Source organism: Hakea prostrata, chromosome 9 (genome assembly GCF_041222555.1).
Source record: "Hakea prostrata isolate BN-2017 chromosome 9, UWA_Hpros_2, whole genome shotgun sequence".
NCBI lineage: Eukaryota > Viridiplantae > Streptophyta > Magnoliopsida > Proteales > Proteaceae > Hakea > Hakea prostrata.
The window spans coordinates 57,524,814-57,543,143 of NC_142608.1; the positions used below are offsets into that span (position 1 = coordinate 57,524,814).

Below are 18,330 nucleotides of genomic sequence, written 5' to 3' on the forward strand. Positions count from 1 at the left end.
TTGTGGCAGGATTCCAGTCAAGGCTAGGTGGGATGCTTAGTCATATTTTCTTCTCTACCAATACTTTAAGTAATCCTCTGTTTTCCACTATTGTAACTGCATGTGATTTGTTAGTCCTATCACCATTAGGATTGTTGAGTTTGATACTTTGATGGCAAATCTCCAGTCTAATGTTTGTTCTGATTTCAACAGCAGAGTTTGAGGTCTGATCCAAATTTCAAACCATTTTGTCATTTTGGTTGGTTTAATTTCAGTTTTACTGTTTCAAAGAACTCCACCTGTGAGAATATTGTTTTCCAAATCGCTCCCAACCCATCCATTGGATCATTCCCATTTTTTGAATAGCTCTTATCCTTCCTATTGGCTATTGTTGTTTAAAGTTTAGTGTAAAGCCATCAATACAATAATAAAGACCAATTAAATGGCTAGAATTTTTTTCTTCACTATCCCTCCCCCATCCCCCTTCCTCTCTTTTCCTGTTTACATATAAAAGAACAACATAAATGAATGAAGACCGATAGGAGGAGGGAGGGGGGTTGGTACATAACCTGACACCTACACCAAATGGAAGCCATGCTTAAGAAAAGACCCCAGGCTAGCAGCCCAGCAGCAGACGGTCCACATTAGTCTACAGTAGTCTATACTACTTTGTTTCAGTCTAACAAATTTCAGCAGCACAGTGGCAAACTTGCATTTCAGCTTAACCTTAATTCAGGGCCAGGATTTTCCTCCTATGGTCTAGAAGCTTTTATTAAGTCCTTTAACTACAGTTTAAAGCTATAAGCCAGCCACAATTTAAACTTCAGTATTACTCCACGTCCTGTCCTAGTTAGATGATGCAGTATGAGGCTGGTCCCATTGCTTCTGGTCCAACCCCAAAAGAACTGGTCCTATGGGACCTAGTCAAGTATCCTATTCAGTTATAAACATTTAGTCTTTTACTTGTTTTATTATTCCTATGCAGGAGTGACCTAGACTTTAGCTAGGATTTTATTTTGGATTCTGATTCCAATTAGGATTTGCATTTTATTTCCTTTAAAAAATTTGTAATAGGAAACAACTTTCAGAATCAAACCTTAAGCATTGGCATAATAAGTACTTGGGCTGAAATGCTTGAAATTATGAATAGAAGGTTTTTGCCTACTGACTACAAGCAACACATGCACCTCAGGTTCACAGAGTTGAAACAAGAGAACCTAACTATTGAAGAGTATATTGACAAATTTTATTATTATGCTACTGTCTGACTTTCATTGGGATGAAGAAGTATTGGTGGCAGTGTGGCACAGCTTTGTAACCGATTGCATCCTCAGATTAGTGCTGCACTTACTTCCAGTAGACTGCCTCTAATGGAAGACACTGCAATGGTTGCATATCAGGTGGAAAAGAATCTGAAACGACTATACATTCAGAGGACCTTTTCAGATACCACTCCTTTGGGTAATGGTTATCAACCACAACATGCTTTGCAAGAGAGGTTCTTCAATAAACACCAAACAATTGGCTCAACAATAGCACCCTCACGGGCTAATTGACCATATTCTCCAACATAATGTGGTTTCCCAAACCCTTTTGTGATGCAGTGGCTCGTGTAAAAGGTATGGAAATAAGATTTCTATTTGCCCTAACCAATTGGAGTCCCACATTGACAAGGATGACATACATTTTGAACTAAAGAGCACCCATCAACAGGAACAATTTGGTGGCTGAAAGTGATCCAGATCCCAATGACGTTAATGGAAGTGATGATAAGAAGCGATATTGCTGTGTTACTCAGCACCGCTTAGCTACAAAAAGTTCCTGATGAGGAAGATAAAGGCTGGCATCGGAATAATTATTTTCAAACCAAACTGTGATGCAACAACATCCTACGTGATATGATGATTGACCCAGGTAATTGCACTAATGTTATTGCTGAAGATGCTGTTCAAAAGTTGGGCTTCAAGACACAACCACATCCAAACCCTTACAAGGTTGCATGGGTGAAAAACACAAACCTCAAAAGTGAATGAAAGGTGTTTGCTTGTTTATTTTATTGGTGGACTAATTGATCAGGTGCAGTCTGATGTCCTTCATTTAAAAGCCTGTCACATCCTTCTAGGATGCCCATGGTTGTATGACAAGAAAGCCAAGCATTGTGGTTATGAGAACACATTACTTCCAGCATGGTGGATTTTAGATGAAATTCCTCACAGAAAAATATCTTCCAACCATCAAGCTCAAGAAGACTGCTGGTACATACCTTCTGTGACGGGTTGACTCATACGGTATTCTTCGACCTTATCCAAACTTGTCGAAGTCAAGTTCTTTTCAGAGGGGAGTTGGTGCAGTATCAGACTGGTTCAATCGCCTCCATTCCAACTCCACGAGAGTCGGTCTTATGGGGTTTGGTCCAACTCTAATATTAAGTATTGTATTTCAGTTCTAAATTTAATCTGTTACTTGTTTTATTAGTCCTACATAAGAGTGAGTCAGACTGGTTAGGATTTTGTTTCGGATTTTGATTTCAATTGGGATTCACATTTTATTTCCTTCAATAAGATTGTATTAGGACACGATTTTCAGGTTAACAGATTGAAGAATTTTGTCTCTTATTGAGAGATTCTCTTTCCCCTGTTCTATTTCCCCTCTTCCCCTCCCTATTCCTCTAAGTCTCCCTCATTACAGCTCACCATTGCGGCCCCCATAACAGGCCTGCATTATTGGAAGTTAGAATTTCAGTCAAAGTCATACTCCTAGTATGACTTCCTTCTGTAAACTCTATAAACACACACACCCTCCTCGACGGACGCTAATATGGACTGATTATTCAATTAATTCCTTCTAGCACGAGTCTTTTTGTGCGTGAGGTCGCTAGTGCATCGCTGGTTTATGTAAACTTTGGTCAAACTTTAGAGAAGCTCCAAGAGTTGAGTATTCCTAGGGTTCTTGGTAATATCAATCCTGATTCCTCAAGGGCCTTCACAGACAGCCTTCTGCATATCCTCCACTGAAGCCTACACTCCATTCTCCTTCTCCTTTTACCCTTTGATTTCTGTTTTATTCCCCCAGCCCCATTTGATCTTTTCATTCCTTCCGTTATCAAGGAACTTAATAACTCCCAAACCCCTCTAGCATGACCCCACCAAATTGCAGTCATTGTATTTCCACATAAACCCCAGCTCCAAACCCAACAGCAGACTGTTCTGACCAGCCAAGTCCTAGATCTAACAGTTATTTATTTGAAACCTCAAAATCAAGAATTTGAATGACTTCAATTCTAACAATCCAAAATACTTAATTCAGACAGCATTACCTAACCATAATCATAGGTTCTCAAAGTTTCATTGGATTTTGAACCCTATAAGCCCCCCAAACCACACTGACAGATGTCTCACTTTTCTCTGTACTATAAAGAAATCTCACTTTTGAGCTGAATTCTAGTCTAATCTCTTTTAAACCTAATTTGAACCTCCCATTTGAAATCGCTTAGCATAGTCAAGCTTCTCACCTCCATCTTTAACCACAAATTATCCCATGGAAGCCTATATCACAAAAACTACCCATAGGCCCTACCTGAACCTATTAAATCTTTACAGGCTGTGACTGGAGTCTGAGTGGACCTCATTCGACCAAGGCTGTATCAAGGATGGGCTACATAAGCCCTAGGTCACTCACCCATAGCTATCTCAGCTGTTGTACCTGGATTACTCCATAAGTAATTGTGACATGACCAACAAATTCGATTTTTCCACTTTAATTTCTAATTGCAATGAAAAGGATCTATTTATAGTTTGGCCACTGCATTGTAATTTAGAAAAGGGTTAAAAAACAGAAACTTAAGAAAACTAGAAACTAAGCAAAAGTAGAAACTTTCCATAAACATCAAGGAGGAAATTCTGAAACAACCTAAGAGGCTAAGATCCTGATGAATGAAATAAAATATATTTTCTTAAACTAAAAAAAGAAACTAAACTAATGGCAACTTTATAATAGTGATTCCACCAATAACCATCAGCTAATCTTCACACCAGCTGTGAGCTGTCCACATTTTCCTTTTGCCCCAGGCTCACTGCTCACGTGAAGTAACCTCTCTTAACTCTTTCTGAATTGTTCCTTCCTTCCTTCCTTCCATTCTAGGGTTTGGTTTTGGGGCTCCTCCTATGGGAGCTTATGGACCTGTGATCAACATCATGAGAAGTTTGAGTTTTCAGCCGATTTTGGGTTCCTTATCTGAATGGTTTGTTTTGTGATCTTGTCTGTGAGGTTATCTTTCAACCTTCCACTATCAACATGCCTGGTCTAGACTAAATTTAGTCAAGTTCCCCTTCCAAGATGAGAAACAACTGGTTAAAATTTTACAAACTTCAAACATTCGGATTTCTTTTTAAACATGTTGGCTATGGAAAGGAAGGGTGATGTAGAATTGAAGGCATATATAAGAAAGAAAAACCCAATGGGTCAGGCCCATCAAAGGCCTAAAGCTATCACCCAAATCAGCCCATGGCTTTCATGGGCTAGGGCTATTTTAGTGGGTTAAAGTTAGCCCACATGTTTTGATGTTCATGATCTAGACCTAAGCCCAAGTCTAATTCTTGAAAAGTCAATAAAATGGGTTGTGTTTTGAAAATAAAAGAACTCATTATCAAAGGAGTTTTCCTTTGTAAAGAGTTAGGTAGCAGTTGAGTTATTAATAGGTAGGTGGTGTTAGCTAGTGGTTGGATGTTACCATAATCGTTTATGTCTCTTTAGAATGCTACATAAAAAGACCTATGTAAGAGGTGAAGACACAAATCATCATTTGAAATTAAGTTGCTTTGTTAGCATTCCTTCTCCATGGAGAATCCTTGTGTTTAATCAAGGAAGGTTGGTGTTCAATCCAATCGATCCACCTTGCGGTGTGAAGCCCGGGTGTTACTTTGTGTTTTTATTGTTCTCTCAATTCTCTTATATTGTTCCTTCCACGTCTTCTTCATAGTTCTGCCCCTGTTTTGAAGACCTATTCAATCCAAGTTGTTAAGCTAATATCCTTGTACTACCACTCCAATTTTCAGCCTACCTTCATATCTGAATTCTGTTTATCTTAAGTCTATTAAATCTGAAATTATTCCCTGTGAAAGATCCTATTTGGTTACTGTTTTAATCAATCAAATACAATACTAACTTAAAGGACTTCAATTTGGTAGGGCAGCAGTATATGGTATAATACTGCATACATTTAACTTATACCAATACCGTACTAAATACCAAACAATACAGATACATTTATGTCATATCATTACCGCACCATATTTAATCGGTATAAAGTGGTTTGGATATTAGGTAAGGTATCCGTATGGTATGGTTCATCAGTGTCATTTTGTCCATACCGTTACCATTACCAAGTACCAAATAGTACAGGTACATCATACAAATATCATACCATATTAATTGGTCACAGTTTAAGAGGCACGGTTTTGATTTCAGTAAATAAGCACACAGTTTTATTTTCAGTAAATAAGCACACAGTTATATTTAAAAAAATAGAGTTGAGAGTGTGATTAACAAGCCCAATCTACCCTAGCTTGAAACAACCTAGTCAAACTTAGTTTCCTAATATGCTTCTTGGCATTTAGTTAGCTAAAGAAAGAGGAACCAGGGTTGGAAAGGCAGATTGCATCAGCAAACTTAACTAATAAAAAATACAAAAATTTAACTTAATTGAACCATACAGAACCAGTTCAATTAAACTGAAACAAAATAACCTGAAATTAACAGAGTATAAGATACTAAATCCTAATGAAGAAGTACCATATACAATCTTATTACCCTGTTCTAGGCCCACGAAAGTAGTCTATTTACGTGGAAGATAGGTCTAACATCTATGGAACCCAACTCTAGGCTCATTTTTAATAAAAACAAGCCCATTTCCATGACAAGTAGGCAACAAAAGAGAGATTTAACGGATTGCATCAAAGCTGATAACATGAAAAATAATGCTGGGTAATCATTTATTAGGACTTTTTATGGCTGTCATTTTGTGTTTGACCTGAACATGATCTCCCCTGAAGCATGTCATGCTGAGATTTGGAAGAATTTCATTATCGCGTTCAGGTTGACCTACATGACCCATTAATTTTTGGGCCATGCTAAGCTTTCCATTCTGTGTCATGTCCGAGCATGACCAAATACAGCCATACCATGATCCATTGCCACACCTAAACTATTTTTATAAATGAGTGGTGGGTGGCCCAAAAAGTGTAGAATCCTGAGAATCCTAAGCACCAAAATCTCTATCAACATAAAAACTTGTCCACATACTGATAGAAATCCACAATATCAATGAATAGGGTCACCAAATCTTTCAGTTTTTCCAAAATAGCCTGAAATAAATATTAAAGAACCACCAGACACAACATGGCGCTCAGATCAAGCCATATTATCCTGATATCCTAAAAAACTTACATTAACCTTACTTTAGTGTAAATTTCCTTCTAGGAAAAACAATATTACCTGTGAACTTCAGCATGCGTGTCTGTGTCTCTCTAAGAGTAAAGGAAACTGACATGGTTGTTGTGAAGAAAACAAACAGGGACATCATAAGCACACCACATTTTGTCACAAAGTAATCTGCAAAGGGGAAGGATGGCACATTCAGACTAAATTCCAGTCCAAGGATCTTACCCATAAATGAGAAAGAAACTTTTTCAGAAATGCAAATTTGATCTATCTGTACTTAACAAACCATAAAATCATTATCCAAGGGCTCAGAAATCAAGCATGATTACAATTCATGATTGAAAGTGAGAAAAATGTTTCAGATATTCTTACCCAGGAATTACTAGGGCTCTGTAGAGCAATGTTCAAAAAGAAGAAATGCTTCCAGTGCTTTCGGAACAGAAATAGGCCCAAATTGTGCATGGGTGTCGTTCTTTCTTCCCACTCCCCCCCCCTTCCTTTACACAAACCAGCTGTTTAGCCACTTTTGAGTCTATATGGTGTTTCTACAATGAAAGAACAATTTCCCTTTTTCTTCTTTTAAAAGTGCAGTGGCATAAGATGTACACTTAAGCCACAAAAGGACAAGAAAAGGTCATTTGGACATAAAATATAACATAAACCTAAAAAGGGCTTATACTTTTCTGTAATTAGAGAAATGTGTTTAACCCGTGTTACCATATAGAATCTAGGACTCAGAAACGTGCAAAAAACACAAGGGGAGGAATAAAAAAACAAAATTATGACCATACAGAGCCTTAATTGGTGTGATTGAGTTAAAATTGTCTGCTTGGGTCAACTGGGGCACAGAAAATTTACTTTAGCCCATGGTGGGTTGCATAGACCTTAGGCTTCAAATTTTTAGGTTTCTTGAGGTAATGGGACAAATTTATAAGCCCATGTGGTGGGGGTAATGTTGTTACATGGGTTTTATTGTCCCAATTGTGTGGATGAAGGACTGTGAACCTCGCAGGCGAGAGACAAATACCCCATAAAGGGCTGATAAAGCCTGGACAGTGAGATCTGAATCTGTTTGCCACTCTTCTCTTCTTATCCTGTCAGTTCTCTTGCCCTGCTCGATATTCCTTGTTGGTGCTTTTATTTTTGAATACTGATTATGACAGCATTGAAGAACACAACCAGAAGATCAAAATCATCCAAAAGTGATTTGAGAAACTGCTACCACTGCTAATAATTGATTGGATGCTGTTGCTGCTCCTATGAGTGGATGTACTGCTAGTACCATATCTTCGCAATCCCCCTTCAGAATCTGTTGGGATATGGAAACCAGAGCCAAACCTCCGGAGAAAACTTTATCTCAGTTCCAGTCCCAGTTGGTTCCAGATGATCACCTTCTAATTCCCATCAAGCCTTCTATTTCAAGACCAACTGACAGCTCTACTTCTGCCCATCAGAATTGGACCAAACTTGCAGTAAGCTTCAGCTTATCAGGTCTGAAATTCAATTCCCTTAATGTTATCTTCATATCTCAGCTGTTAGCCATCGGACCTGAAAAAGATTTGGAAAGTATAGATTATCTTCACCTCCATCTTCACTCGACCTGTATTTAATACTACTTACAAGCTGGACTGGTCTTCACTTCCTAAGTTACTAGTTCTGGTTTAGTGCTATTTTGATGTTCTGCTGCAGCATGTCACCAGTCCTACTAGAGTGGTAGCTACATGAAACCCTCCAACACTAGTCGGGCTCATTCTTTAATTGAAAGTATTCAGCAACTGTCGAGTGCATTTGTCATCCCCCATGGCTCTGATACCAGATAATGTACACCCCCAATCCACAAGATCCCAAACATCAGGTCCAACAACAGTAAATACTTTGATTGGATCCCAAAATTTGCGAGAGATTTCAGAATAACAAAACAAAAGGCGAAGAAGAAGATTAGAGTAGCCTCTCTCAGAATTGGGTCTCCCACGCTCGGCCCATCATAGTATTTTGATCACTCGCCAGTGGCATCTCACCATGCTCTCTCACAGAGCAAAACACAAAGTTCTTATTATGATCTCATTAACTGCAATTTGTGTATAAGGCTGTAAGCCCTTTTGCAAACCTATATAGAACATCAGACACTAAGAACACTGAAAAAAGGGAAAACCTAATAAGGTAACAGAAACAGACTAGGAAACCAAAATAATGAAAGCAACTGGCTCAAAACAAGACTCTAACAAAACTAATGAAGAAAACCCTGTTTCCCTACTTTCAACCCATATTTTAAGCCCATAAAAATTGCTAATTGCCAAAGGGACAAACAGAAAAGCCTATGGGATCAAATTGTCAAAGTCCCTACACCTACATAACCAAATTCAAGGCTTATATCTAATGAGATAAGCTCTTTAGCTGACTTAACTGCAGTAACCACAAATGCACTGACATTTGGTGCATCGACTTAGGGTTCATCCATGGGAGTAGTGCTCCAAAATTGGGACTGCAATAAGGGTGATACGGTCTTCTACTGAATAACATTATCAAGTAGTTGTGAAGAATTGGAATGCATTTGGTTTGATTGATGCTGAACCCCACAGCCTTTAGTCATGAAGAACTGAATAAACAGGTACGAAGTGCTTGCAATTGGAAAAGAAAAAAGGGGAGAAGGATGACAATGTCAACTTGATGGACATGGGCCACATCATCGAAAATGAAGATCCAATTTGGGGTGGATTGAAGATACATACATAATCTATCTATTTTTGAGGGTGTGGGTGTTGGTGTAGGTGTGTGCGAGTGGGTGGGTGGGTGTGTTTGTGCAGGCAATGGATTAGAAGATTGGTGCAAATATCAAAACACAAGTTCCAACCGCAAATTAGAAGTAGCACAAATATGCTTTAGATGCAGCACAGAAAAGACACATTTGATCTTCCAAAATGATGATATTATAACTGGAGGTACAAAAAGACTTAGGCCGACCTCCAAATCTAGTAGAACCCCCTGGTGGTTCGTGCGCATAATTTAGATCGTAGAACTCCTTGGTTTGGTAATTATAAAGATAACCTGCATGGAAGTTTCAAAAATAAGATTTAGAAACAGAAGTACAATACTCATATATTTTTAAAATCCAAATTTTTACTGACCCTAGTCATACACAATTACAATCATCCAGAAATGCGAACATAATAGGGTACATAGAATGGGATTTTAAGAGGCTGTTTTGATACCTTGCGGTCCTTGCCCAATATATATTCTGAGATTCCTTTTAAGGCCTATATCCTTCGTACTTGTCTTTGCTGAACCAGTTATTAGAGCGTAAGGCCCAAGAATAGGATACCTTATATATTAATTGGGTTATTAGTTGTTAGAGAAGCAGTAGATATTTTGTTCGTCCTTATTATTTCAGCACATACAGAAAGAAAAGTGGTTTTTATACTATTTGGTTGCTTGATCTGCTTCATCCGGAACCGTAATGGGGAAAAACTGTCTGGAACTGAGTTCTGACTGACTTGTTTATAAATTATCTATATATTACTGTTTCAGAGCCTAAAACATCAGGCCGCATTCTAAAGTTATGCAATGGATATCCCTAAAAGTTTATTCTGTGAGGTTGTTTCTTTCATACTCCATCATTAGTGCTAAGTTATTCTCTCTCTTCCCCCCCCCCCCCCCCCAAACCCTTTCTGTGTTTGGGGGGTGGGGGGCCCTAGGGGAGGGGGAAGGTCTCTACATTTAGACTAACAAATTTGATCTTCTTTTATGGTGTTCTTTGCAGCCTTTCTACAAACTGCCCAAATAGATCAACAATCCACAACAATGGAAAACCATACACCAGCATCATTTTGGCCAAGATAAATTTCTGGTCATGTATCATGACAGGAAATTCCAAAATCCCACATATAAACTCATGCAATCATGGAATCAGTTATTACCTTGGCCAGGAGAATTCAGTAAACTATTCATTAGTATTGTGTCATACCCAACAATGCTGTTAATGAGAAGTTGCTGCCACCTGGAAGCAGGAAGATGCATCAGAAATGTGTCAATATTACTGAAATAAATTTATCCAAGTACACTTGCATCCATGTTGATACGATAAGAGAGAATGAATTTGTACCACGGCCTACATGCATTCATCCAGCTCACGAGGACAGAGATCCTAAATAACATTGTTTTGTACTGGAAGTTAAGCAGACAGATGGGTGTGGAATCCTCTATCATACGGACCAGCAAAATTTGCATCTAGCTCACAAGGACATAGATCCTAAATAACATTGTATTGTACTGGAAGTTAAGCGGACAGATGGATGTGGGATCCTCTATCATACAGACCAGCAACATTTGCTCAAACATGGGTTTAATTTTATTTTCTCCAGGACAAAAACTGAGACAACTCCAAAGATTTCAGTCAACAGGGAGTGTTTTAACATTGAAGTAATGTTGAAGGATACACTAAAATTCCTACCTTGAAGATAGACTCAAAGTGTATAGTCTTATGATGGGAGGCAAAAAATCAGTTAATTCCAATCACTATCAATATCTCATGATGCTGAAAATTGCACCACCTGGGATTAATGATGGGAGCATTTAAGTGAATAACCATGTGGCCCACAACTAAGGAATCATAGCAGAAAATGGGCTGCAACAGAACCGGGTTGGGCCAGGCTTTTTACAAAACCCTGACCCCTAAATACCCAGCCCAGCCCTGACCCGACAAGGCCTGGCTGAGGTAGGTTAGACACTTAATCCTGGCCCTAACTGATGTGACCCTGGATTACCGATGTATCCTGGGTTGGGCTCCCCAAAAATTGGGCCCAAAAACCAAACCCAACAAGGCATTCAAGGCTGGCCAAATACAGTGGTATTTTGGTCATTTTCCAAGCCCTCTTTTGGGGCTGAATAAGAGTCTTGATAGAATTCCATCAATCCAAGGGTCAGGGATCTATCTTTATTTTTCTATTTGAGTCACTAGTTTAAGAGTTACAGTCCATTTCAGTTAGGGTCTAGTTGTTAAAATAGGGTTCCTTAATTTTAGGAACCTTACCTTAAAGTAGTTCTATTTTAGTTAAGTCCTAGATTGGTTTGAAGTTGTTTGTTGAGTCACAAATAAGTGTCTAAAATAGATTCCAATCTAAGGGGATCTCGTAGTAATTTGAATCCTTTTTTTTCAAATGTTGATAGAGTCAAGTTTGAGTTGTAATTGGATCTCATCTGTCAAGAGATCTCATCTGTAACGACAAGCTTTAAGTTTAGGCTATAATAATCTCTTTATGCATTGTAATTCTCAGTTTTTGAGTTGATGAAAATTATGTGTTGAAGAAAGACTTGAGAGAAGTCATGGGATCCCTAGGAGGGTGACCTGTGGCTGGGTTAAGCTGGTGTTTTCTGCAATTTTCAAGTTATTCTTACTTCCAGCATGCAAACAACAACAGCAGCTTTATTCAAGTTTCCAAGTTAAGTTACAGCACCTTCCCCTTAGGTCACGCAACCCCATCGCATCTAGTCCCTACCCCTTCCCCTTCATTCCCCAGAAAGACCTAGAATCCCTCTCCCTTCCTCAAACCCTAGAATCCCTTTCCCTCCAACCTCTTTGTCCCCAGCTCCACTTCCTACTCCCAGTAGCAAACCTTCAACCCCAGGCTGGTTTGAACCCCCTTTACCCTCATCAGAATGGCATAAGCTTATAGATCATAGTCCTAACATTGTTACCCCAAAATTGTCCTGTTTCTGGACTTTTTAAACAATCTGCAATTCATCTTCATCATGGAGCAAAATTTGCAGAATTGAAGAAAGTGCAGAAAACCCTAAACACCATACTTCAGCCCCTACATCTCTGAATCTGTTTCTGAACTGCAGGTTAGTAGCATTAAAGTTTTGATCTGCAGGATAGCCACCCATTCCCCAACCCTAAACCCTAGCTAAATCCCAGTCAACCTAGGATTTGAAATGTTTGAATTTTGAAATTTAAAATCCTATAAAATTTCAGATCTGAATTAACATTCCCAATAGCTTGTTGGCCTCTAAAATCCTGGCAGAAACACTCAAAAAAATCCTAATTGAGTTCTGGTTCTGCTTTAGAAGATTCTGGATATCCAACCCTAAACCCTGGTTTGCATCAATCACAGGGCCGGTTGTAGGATCTTTTCTAAGCAGCAGGCAAACTAGGATTCAGTACCCTGCTTGTTCAAGTCTGGAATTTAAGGACAGCAGCAGTATTGTACTAAAAACATTCAAGGACTCCTGCATCTAGGTCTGATTAGGTTCCCAATCTTTAGATCTAGGTCTGGGTAGATCTGAGCCTAAGGTGGGGATCCAATAGAGGTAGAGTTCAGCTGGGCTAAAATCAGGTCTAAAATATTCTGCTCCAATGACAATGTAATTGCAGAATTTTTAAGAATTAGGCTTTTGTATTTTTATGGTTTTTGAAATTCTAGGGTTTCTAGGGTTAGGATTAGGGTTAGAGTAGGGTAGGGAGCCAAAGGTAGAGAGGATGTGAACCATGTTAGTCCTAAAAGGGATTAGGCTTTTGGCTAGGGGTTGAGGAGATACAAGGTTTTTAATGGAATTAGGGTCTAGGGTTTTAATGAAGAAGTGCAGGAAAATTCTGCAACTCCAAGGGGATGGGCTGTAGTTGGGTTTGAAAATTAAAAGTAGGAAAAGTGTAGGGGAGAGAGGTGTGATCCTAGGGGTAGGGTGATAGAGGGAAGGGGTAGGGCTTTTCAAGGGTTTTAATTAGGGGAGGGGGCTGCTGCCGTAGGGAAGAAAAGGAGAAAGGAAAGGGTGGGGGTCGCAATGGGGGTAGGGGGAACTAGGTAGAGGATGGTTTAGGGGTTCAACTTGCTTGGAAAGGGGCCGCTTGAGTTGCTGATGGTCTCGATGAAGCTTCAAAGCTGCTGCAGGCAAGTAGAAGACAAAGAAGAAGACGAACTGCAGAGTTTAATCACACTATAAAACCCTCGAACACTGGTTGTGGGCTAGCTTCCCACAACTCCAGGTCTTTGATTTCTAATGCTCAACTGATTTGATTACAATGCAGTAGGGGTTTATATAACCTTAGACTTGAAGGAAACAATCCAAGACTCAATCTAGGAAACTCATTGGACTCAAACTAGGGAATCCACTTTGGGTTGGGATCCCCTTTAAAACTCAAAAAGCAAATTAGAAAGGACTCATCTAGAGATCTCCAAATCAAAATTAACCTGCAAAATAACCAACTTTCAAAAGAAATCCTACTAGAAAACTGGATCCAACTTGGACTCCTACTCAGACAAAAGGATTCTAACCACCAATCCAATTGAAAAACAAAAAGTAGATATAAGATCCTAAATTTATTTGGGAATTTATTAGACGCTTTTGATGTTCAAAGGAGGTGGCAAAACGGCCAAATTGCCCTTCTGAGGGTTCGGCCAGCTCCTTGGTGCTCCAATTGGGCTTGGTTTTTGGTCCAAGTTTTGATGGGCCCTATGCTTGCTGGGCCTGGTTAAATCACTAACCCTAATTCTGACACTTTGCCCCTCACTAGGTTCAGGCCGTTTGGCCACCCTTCACAGCCACAGGAAGGGGCTGATTTTAGGTCTTCTTTCTACCTTGCCTTGGGTGGAGAGGGCCCTTCTGGTTACTTCACTACTTCTTTCCCCTCTCTACCTTCAATCCCAACCCTAACCCTATCCCCCAACCCCTAGAAATTCCAAACCCCTAATTTTAGGAACCCTAACTTAATGAAATAATTCTGAAATTATGGTTCTGTAAAATCAGACTTAGTCCCTCCAAACCCTAACCCTTTTCCAGCCTGGCCGAACCCTAATAGCCCTTCCAATCATTCCCACTTAACCCTAGCTCCCCCCACCCTTAGATCCAAGGTTTGGAAATCAAAGCTCCCTTAGCCGCAGGGCTACTTGAGCACATACAGCTGCTGTTCACATCAGAAGACCTACTTCCAGAAGTTTAACACCCTAAGCTGCAGGGTACATTGGAACATAGCTGCTGTCCACCGAAATTACCTACAAATTGATCTAGACAGCAGGGAGAAACCCTAATTTACTGCTTGTCCTCTAGAGGAGGATCCTGAAGGACCTGAACACTGGCCCCTGGCCTGGGGTTACGTCATAATACTTCATAAAAATGGGAGACGATGGAAAATCATGAAAACTAGGTCACATGATGTACTTGAATAAGCTAATTGGCTCAGCACTGACCATGTTGGACTACTCAGTAGTATGTACAACTAATTTGGCACTATATCTTACCAAGTAAACTCTTTCCCATCCAGAGGGACAGGTACATCATCTTCATGGAGTTTAAAGTGATTAGTTAACATATAACTCCATACTAAAGCACCATATAACAATAATCCTTCCACTCTGTAATTAAAAAGTTCAGCAGGCTGCAAGAGAACCAAGGGAACATGCTTTCTAAAATTAATGAACTGACAGCTTGAAAAACCTTTCAACATTTAAAATCTTGTATTTTTTAAGAGAAGAAGGGCGGGCCTAGCGCAATGGTGGAGTCTCTCCATTGTGCGCTGGAGGTCGCGGGTTCGAATCAGCCTCTCTGCAAAACAGGGGTAAGGCTGCCTAGAAAGTCCCTTCCCCAGACCCCACAGTGTGGGAGCTTCGGCACTGGGTACGCCCCTTTTATTTTTGAAGAGAAATTTTCCAAGTAAAATGCTAAAACAAGAGGAGCCTTAAGGATAGGTGTCTATGAGCCTAAGCAGTTACCTATGCATTCTTATATTTTCCTAGGTTTTTTTTTTTTTTTTTAAGAATATGCTTTCTAAAATTAATGAACTGACAGCTTGAAAAACCTTTCAACATTTAAAAATCTTGTATTTTTTAAGAGAAATTTTCCAAGTAAAATGCTAAAACAAGAGGAGCCTTAAGGATAAGTATCTATGAGCCTAAGCAGTTACCTATGCATTCTTATATTTTCCTAGGGTTTTTTTCTTTTAACTACTTCTCTCTCCTAGAAAATGAATATGGAACTAGCCTACCTTGTGACTTGTGACAACATGTAACAAATGTTGTAGGCTCAGATAACTCTTCCCCTGTTATTTGTAACTTATGTTAAAAATTAGAATTAGCCTCTGGTAAAAATAGTGTGCCAGGATAAGAGGGATTAGCATGGATAATTCCGGGACAGGTATTGGAGGTGTTTTTAGGCTTCTTTTTGCTTTATTTCATTTTCCTACTTTGTATTATCCTTTTGATTGTCTTCTATAAGTAATATAGATGTGTGAGTTCCTTATAATCTAACATAAGGACCCATAGCTTCCCCAAACTTCTCTTCTTCTCTTCCATTCTCACCATATATTTCTATATTACTGACAACAGCAGTATGGAGAAGAATCCAACGGTTCCAAAATCAACGCCAATCAGCTAGATTGGGTAGCCAAAAGAAATGAACTAAAACCACCCATTTTTTATTTTTCTTCTGATATTCTATAGAGGTGGAAGATAAGAACCTGGAGGCTTGAACCAAGACTCCCTGTTAGGATGGACTCTTATGCTCCACATTTCTACCAGCTACACTAGGCAGATAATTGGAAATGAACTGAAAATCACCTGTTCCCAAAGCAGGAATGTGTAGCAGATAAACTGATGTTAACTGTGCTTATGTTGTGCCTAGATTTAGCTGCTTCAGGAAGCAAAAAGTAACCCTGCACAATAACTGTAAGCTTTAGTGATAAAAACTGAAAGACTTGATATCAAATCAAAATGTCAACTAAAGGTTCTTGAGGAGCTTCGTAGGTCATGGGGAAAAAGATAGCAAAGATGTAATGCACTGATGAACTGGGATGACCTTCTCAACAGTGTAGATATACGCTGGTTCAAATGCTTTGCTTCTCTTTTCAAGCCATTCCACTGCAATTGAATGAGTTCGCCAAAGAAACAAAAGCAGGGTAAGGAAAAGAAGAAAAAAAAGACCACTGCATCTCAGAAATAGTTTTCGTTAGTTCTTAGGACACGCCATTATTATCTCAACAGATGCTGAAGCTATCAAACAAATTAAAAAGGCAATTAGACAAAATCTGTAGTAGTATGCAGAACAAAAACCAATGCACCAACTAATGACAACAAAGAACTCTCAAACAGCATTAGACAAACAATAGGCCTAAAATAGATAATGTGCATCCTCTATATTCCACATACATGCAGCGTTCATTTTTCAATCTCCATCCTCTTCTAATAAGGTTTTTCACTTTACCCACCCCATTGCCTATCATTAAATTTCTTCTAAAACAGCTGACCTATCCACACTCACTAAAAATTTTCATATTACTTATAAACAGTGTACAAGGGTCTGTGAGGAACTCATATGGATATTATTCAACCAATATCATGCTTTACATAAAAACATAGCTGAAACTGTTTAATCAATGCAGTACAATTTCGATATAAAATATTTAGCAAAATCACGTTAACTCTACATGGTGCTCACAAAAAGATCTCTTTGTTTGGGGCAATATCTGGTTAACAGTTTCTGTACTGGGCCTACTGGCACCTTTATTTAAGACTCCAACCCCCTCCCCACCATCTGCTTAGTTTATTTTTTAGAGTTTTTCCCATGCTTCCTGATTAAGTTGGGCCCAATCTCTGGGTTGCCCACTTATATGGCCAATATTACATGTTGCCCACACTAGTGAACTTGAAATATTAGAAAAACCCCAACGCTATTTTTTGACCATTTTCTGTTAAGTTTTCAAATTTTGAATTGTTAATGGACAAGAATACCCCTCACCCATGTGAATGACCAAAATGCCCCTCTCACTCATTGTGTACCCAACCAACCCCTAAGTGGGTGAAGGGATTCTCCCTTCCCATCTTCTTCCTACACCTAGCCGGAAATCCCCCCACCGCCGGCAACCACCACCCCTCCCCCTGCCGGCAGCCACCGCCCCACCTCCCCCTCACCACTGCTCCTTGTCTTCCTGCTGGTTCCAGTGGTTCTTTGCATTGCCTCCGACAAAACTAATCATCTCAAAATTAGATCATAAAATAATAAACTTGGAAAAGAAAATGAAAGGCTCCTACCGCTGTTCCGAGTTTTGAATCTTTAAGTAGATCCTCAAAGCAAACTTTGTTGTTGACCAGAATATCTTTGTTTAAGAGACTCTGGAATTCTTGGAAGAATTTGCCATTAATGGCTGCAACTTGGTTATTGCTGATACTTCTCAGTGAAGGGAGAAGTTTCAAGTCAACAGGTATAACTACAAATGGGTTTTCACTGCCGGAATACCATTCTTTGAGAGTACTGGTGCCAAAAAAGGCAATAATAGTATACTCCGGTAGATTATCAACGAGGTAAGAGAGGTTGGACTTAGATTGAGCTTCTGCAGCCAACGAGCAAGCCAAGTTTGTCAAGGTGGCAAGGCGACCAAAGCGATTGGGGTTCCGCCTAGGCGGATGCTTTGACAACACTAGAGCAAGCTCCATTGCTAGATTAGCCTCCACTGCTACACCTAGATCTCCGTTGCTTCATTCTTCTTCCTCTCTGTCAGATTAAATATTCTACAACAATGGCTTCTTGGTAGTTTCTGCTCAACCTGCAGCTTTGCAAGTGACATTATAAAATGTAGAAAACATAAAACAAAGGGCAAGGAGTAGGAAGAATCATTGGAGGCAACGCAAACAAACCGCTGGAACCAGCATGAAGACAAGGAGCAGCGGTGAGGGGGAGGTGGGGTGATGGTTGCCAGCAGAGGAAGGCGTGGTGATCACCACCCACCAACTGTGGTGGGATTTCCTGCGAGGTGTAAGAAGAAGATGGGTGAAGGGAACCCCTTCCCACCTAGGGGTTGAGTTCACAGTGAGTAAGAGGGGCACTTTGGTCATTCACATGGGTGAGGGGTATTCTTGTCCATTAATAATTCAAATCTTGAAAACTTAACAGAAAATGGTCAAAAAGTAACACTGGGGCTTTTTGTAATATTTC

At 39.6% G+C, this 18,330-nt stretch overlaps 1 protein-coding gene across 3 annotated transcripts in view; it reads right to left on the reverse strand.

Annotated features, from left to right (window-relative positions):
- The window catches only part of LOC149005695 (S3 self-incompatibility locus-linked pollen protein), a 35,624-nt gene that overhangs the window by 3,843 nt on the left and 13,451 nt on the right, over positions 1 to 18,330 (reverse strand). For all 3 annotated transcript variants that reach the window (XM_089168789.1, XM_089168790.1, XM_089168788.1), the window contains 5 exons: positions 16,198 to 16,259; positions 15,960 to 16,054; positions 10,332 to 10,411; positions 9,379 to 9,462; positions 6,472 to 6,588 (listed from right to left, as the gene is read on the reverse strand). In XM_089168789.1, the coding sequence (XP_089024915.1) occupies positions 6,472 to 6,588; positions 9,379 to 9,462; positions 10,332 to 10,411; positions 15,960 to 16,054; positions 16,198 to 16,259 (438 nt within the window). The remainder of the gene's footprint in view (positions 1 to 6,471; positions 6,589 to 9,378; positions 9,463 to 10,331; positions 10,412 to 15,959; positions 16,055 to 16,197; positions 16,260 to 18,330) is intronic.